The 4,533-nt window shown below is 40.7% G+C and overlaps 1 protein-coding gene across 1 annotated transcript in view; it reads right to left on the bottom strand.

Annotated features, from left to right (window-relative positions):
• The window catches only part of GPM6B (glycoprotein M6B), a 164,308-nt gene extending 159,816 nt beyond the window's left edge, over positions 1-4,492 (bottom strand). Inside the window, exon 1 of the mRNA XM_019529303.1 lies at positions 4,454-4,492. Within this exon, the coding sequence (XP_019384848.1) occupies positions 4,454-4,457 (4 nt within the window). The 5' untranslated portion in view covers positions 4,458-4,492. The remainder of the gene's footprint in view (positions 1-4,453) is intronic.
• Between the last annotated feature and the right edge of the window lie 41 nt (positions 4,493-4,533).

Raw genomic sequence — 4,533 nt, 5'->3', positions numbered from 1 at the left:
AGAAAAAAAAAATCCACCAAAGTATGTCTGGTGGATTAGGAGAAGAGATGGTGGCAAAGTTTGGGAGACAAATTCTATATCAATTTCTTAGTTATAAAACCTACATTATAATAGTAAAAGATGTATAAAGACTTGTGCCACAGGACCCTTCAGTTGAAATCTAAACAACCTTAAGAGCCACTACTAATCAGATTTTACAATTACTGTGCCATACAAGACGACTTGAAATCCTGCCTGCACAAAATGTACAGTTTGAATAGGAAGAAAGAAGGCTGCTTTCTTTCAGGATTTTCCAGCTGTTCAGGAGAAGAAAGAGCAGTTTAAAGAGTATTCCAGTCCATCTCATAAACAACAAACTGAAACATACTTGTCTAAGTTCTCCCAGCCTGTATCACCTACGGAGATTCATTGGGCATATACCAAATGTAAGGATTCTCTAAGAAAACTATACATAGGACACTCTACCACATACACCTGCTCTCCTGAGTCTAAATGACCCCCCTTTTGAGAAAAGTCTCCATATTTAAGTTACTATTTTGTGGATTATTTTTTACATGAAGATAGCCTCTTTTGATATTAGTCTATAGTAGAATGTTGTTACTTTGAACAGGACATTTATTTGCTCTGCAAACCATCCCATTATACCCAGCTTCTTTTCTACCTACCTGCAAGAGTTTTCTCCTTTAAAGTGTATGTGGAGGTGGGGGGTAGGAATGGATACATGCTTTGCCTCTTTGATTTGAAAACCAAAACTATTTCTCTTCAATACATTTTAGGATCAGGAGAAGGGAAAAAGAAAGGCATGAAGGCTGACAAAAACATTTTAGGGAAAGCTATACTGTCCATTTCCAACTTCACAAATTATTTATACACCTCGTTCTTCTTGGTGTTAGTGTTCATTTCTCAACTGTTCAAATGAGAATTTAGAAAGGCTGAAATGTTGTGTACAGGAAGATGATGGGTTTTTCCTCTCTCACAAGATGTGCAAAGTATTGGGCTGGATAATTCCAAAATCCCCAGAGTCAATGTAAAATGTAAATATTACTAAACATAAAATCACCCAAACTATTAGAAGTGCTGAGTACTCTAAATGCCTAATCAAGTTAAAGGATTCCAGCAGCTCTAAAAAATTCAGGTTCAGTGATCTCCAATTCTACAATCTACCATAAAAATGTTTTGCCTGAGGACTGGCTATTTCAATGGGTCTAATTAGAAAGAAGGAAACTAAAACAACAAAAAATAAATTTAAAATCATTCTCCTGATGATCCAAGGTGCCTCTGCAGTTACAGCATGAAGTCTGCTGTATTAGTTGTTAAAGCTACAGGAATGAAGTGCCAACAATCCTGGTCTGACTACTGCAAATCATAACTAGGATTAATTAGTCAACCCTACGCAATGCCAAGGCAACTGTTATGCAACACCAACAACAAAAAGTTTTATTTACAAAGTAGCACCAGCTGAAGAGATATGACCAACATGCCATCTTGATATATTCCATAAACATTTATATTCAAGGCCTTTCCTCCCCAATTATCGTAAAATTGGTTATGTGCAGTTAGAGATTTCAATTTAACAAACAAGAAACGCTTTAAAAGTTACCAGTTTAAGAACTAGACCTTTAGAGTTGTAATTGTTAGAGTCAAAAAGTGTTTTTTTTTTCCTGTTTTGCATTTTTACTAATTGCCTGTTTTACAGCTTCTTATCTCTTACCTCTTAAATCAGTATGGTCCACATTACTTTAGTACAATGATTTATTTTAAATCTTTGCAAAATTAAGTCTGAAAGGCTTAGAGAATTAATACAGAATATAGATTACCTGAAATATTTCCAAAATAATACTTTTATATCAAACTATGCATAAGATTAACTATATAATCGTTTTTCTTTCATAAATTTAAGTTCAGTTTTCAAATATATTGGTGGAATACCAATACAGACATGGGGAACCTCTTCATATAGGAAGTGTTAATTTAGCTACCAACACTTTCATATTTTACAAATAAAGTTACAGTCTGATACCAAAGTGTCTTTATTCAATAAGTTTGACCTGTCAAAGGGCTGTAATTTAATAACACACTTTGTGAACCCAAACTCCTCCTTTCTATTTCCCCAATTCAGACTGCTGTTCAAAGACTTACTGATATCAATCCGTGAAAATAAAGTATAACACTGATTTGGTATAAAAACTACAGAAATGTAAGCTATGATGATGTCACACACAATATAAAGTAGAAGAAAGCAAAGCAAAACAAAAACTCCAAGCTCAGCAAAAATGCCAAACCATTCCAGAAGTCAGATCTTTATTACCAAAGTACAAACCAGAAAACATTTTAATATTAAAAAGTTAGTTGATGTGAGTTAATTTAACAGAGTACACAGGAATTTAGTTGGCTTCTTTTTCGGCCTTGGCTGAATAATCGTGTTCTACTTTAATTAAAACCAGAGATGCTGCCAACATCAGTATGTACACATTAATATGCAAACATGTATTGACAGCTCTGTTTTAGCAGCAGGAACCTCTTAGCAATAATATAATGGCAGTGGCAACTGGACCGTTCGGTCACATTTCAGAAAACAGTGAGACAACCATACTTTTTCCATCAGTAACTTCAAATGTAATAACTTATTGCATCTTACTTCATTTCGTTTCACTGTGGATTGAAAAGAAAGCTTAAACCTTGTAAACTGGAAGGCCTGTTATAAAAGAGCGTGAATACAGTACATGTATGGGTATGTATTCCCATTCTGGGCCCTTGACTTCTGCACCCATTGATTCACTTGTGAAGAAAATACTTAAGTTTCAGGAACCAGAGGCCACCCCTTTCCCTTAATTTGGGAATTAAGACATCAAAGACTAAAGTTTAATGTCTTTTAAACTATCTGCCTCAATTACATTGATAACTGGCAAGACCTTTGTGTTAAATGGAATTGTGTCACCATCCCTAGCACTACAGGTACACATGCCACTTCCTAAGCACAGTTTAACAGAGACAACTCCTCTCCCCACAAAGACCTTACTCTCTTACTCCCTAATCAGACTTCACATTTGTAACTGGATTCATTTGTTTTTTTAACAGAAATAAAAAGAGGGAAATAAATACTAAGCAAGTAAAGCTTTAGTCACCGAAAAGCAACAAAGAACCCACCACACCATAGTGTGCACACCATAGGCCATTGGCCTTTCAAGAGAAGCTCAAACACCATTAGTAAACCAATGTTTATGGAGATAATTAAGGAAACTGAAATTCATTGTGCTCACACAAAGTTAAGGCCAGATACAGAAACAGCTCCCTTTACGATCACTTTTCATTGCAGAGTTATGCTTAGCCCATAGTTTCTGTGCAGATGGTGACTAGATCAGTCTGCAGCAAAGGAACAGACACTCCTCTGAGATTTACATTCACTACATTGTCTTGCACCACAAGCTGAGATATACCCCCTCCCCCCTATGCCCATCTACTTGGAGACAGCATCTTCTGGATAAACAGGCTAGTCAAGAGATTTTGCTGACTACGATGTTTCAGCTAGTAAGGCATGACAAAAAGTACACCAGACCCAATTCATATGATCACATGCAAGAAGCTTTAGGTTCAAGCCTTTCCCCCACAACCCCCAAATGTACTACAGCTGGAGCTGATTAGCAAAAACTTCTCAGCTTTCCGTTAAGTATGGCACTAACACAACTGCACAAGTACTGTGAATTATAGCTTGTGTACACATCTGCATGTAGGTATAGCATGCCAGGCACGTGCATGCATGTGTGCATCTCCACAAGTATATACCATACTGGTGTGCACATGCATATAGTGTGCCAGGCACAGGCACACGTGTGTACATACATGTAGCATGCCAGGCACACTTGCGCTTGGCATACTGTACGCACATGTACAAGCACATGAGTGTGCACACCTGCATAGCATGCTGGGTACAAGTCTGTGCACTCATGTATAGTGTGCTGGGCACGTGCACATATGTACAGCAAGCCAAGCATGCGTGTAGCACACTGGGGACAGGCACCTGAGTGTGCATGTGCATATAGCATACTGGGGACAGGCATGTGAGTGTGCCCCTATGTATAGCATGCTGGGCACAGGCATAAGTGTGGATGTGCATATAGTATGCTGGGCACAGGCATGTATGCACCTACGCGTAGCATGCCAGGCACGTGAGTGTGCACCCATGTACAACGTGCCGGGCGCGTGCACAGCCTGCCTAGCATGTGGGTTAGGCAAAAAGCGGTAAAGACCAGCAGAAGCAGAGAGCGGCTGCTCCAGCGCGGCGCCCCGCGTCCCCACCGCGAGGCGGGCGCAGAGACCCACTCCTCCGCGCGCAGCCCCAGCGGAGGCGGGCCGGGGGCAGAAGCAAGCGGACCCGAGGTGCCCCCCAAGCCCGGGCAGGAGCGGGTAGCAGAGCCCAGGCGCCCTGGCCCGCCCGGTGCGGCCCTCGCCTTACCCATACTGGCTTCGCGGGCGTCGCCGGCCGGGCTGAGGTGCTCCGCTGCCGCCGCGGCTCGCGCACTGCCCGACCCAGCC

The sequence above is a fragment of the Crocodylus porosus genome, unplaced genomic scaffold (assembly GCF_001723895.1).
Source record: "Crocodylus porosus isolate Cpor-Errol unplaced genomic scaffold, CroPor_comp1, whole genome shotgun sequence".
Classification (NCBI taxonomy): Eukaryota; Metazoa; Chordata; order Crocodylia; family Crocodylidae; genus Crocodylus; species Crocodylus porosus.
The sequence above is the reverse complement of the archived record's forward strand: the minus strand, read 5'-3'. Positions and strand labels throughout refer to the sequence as shown.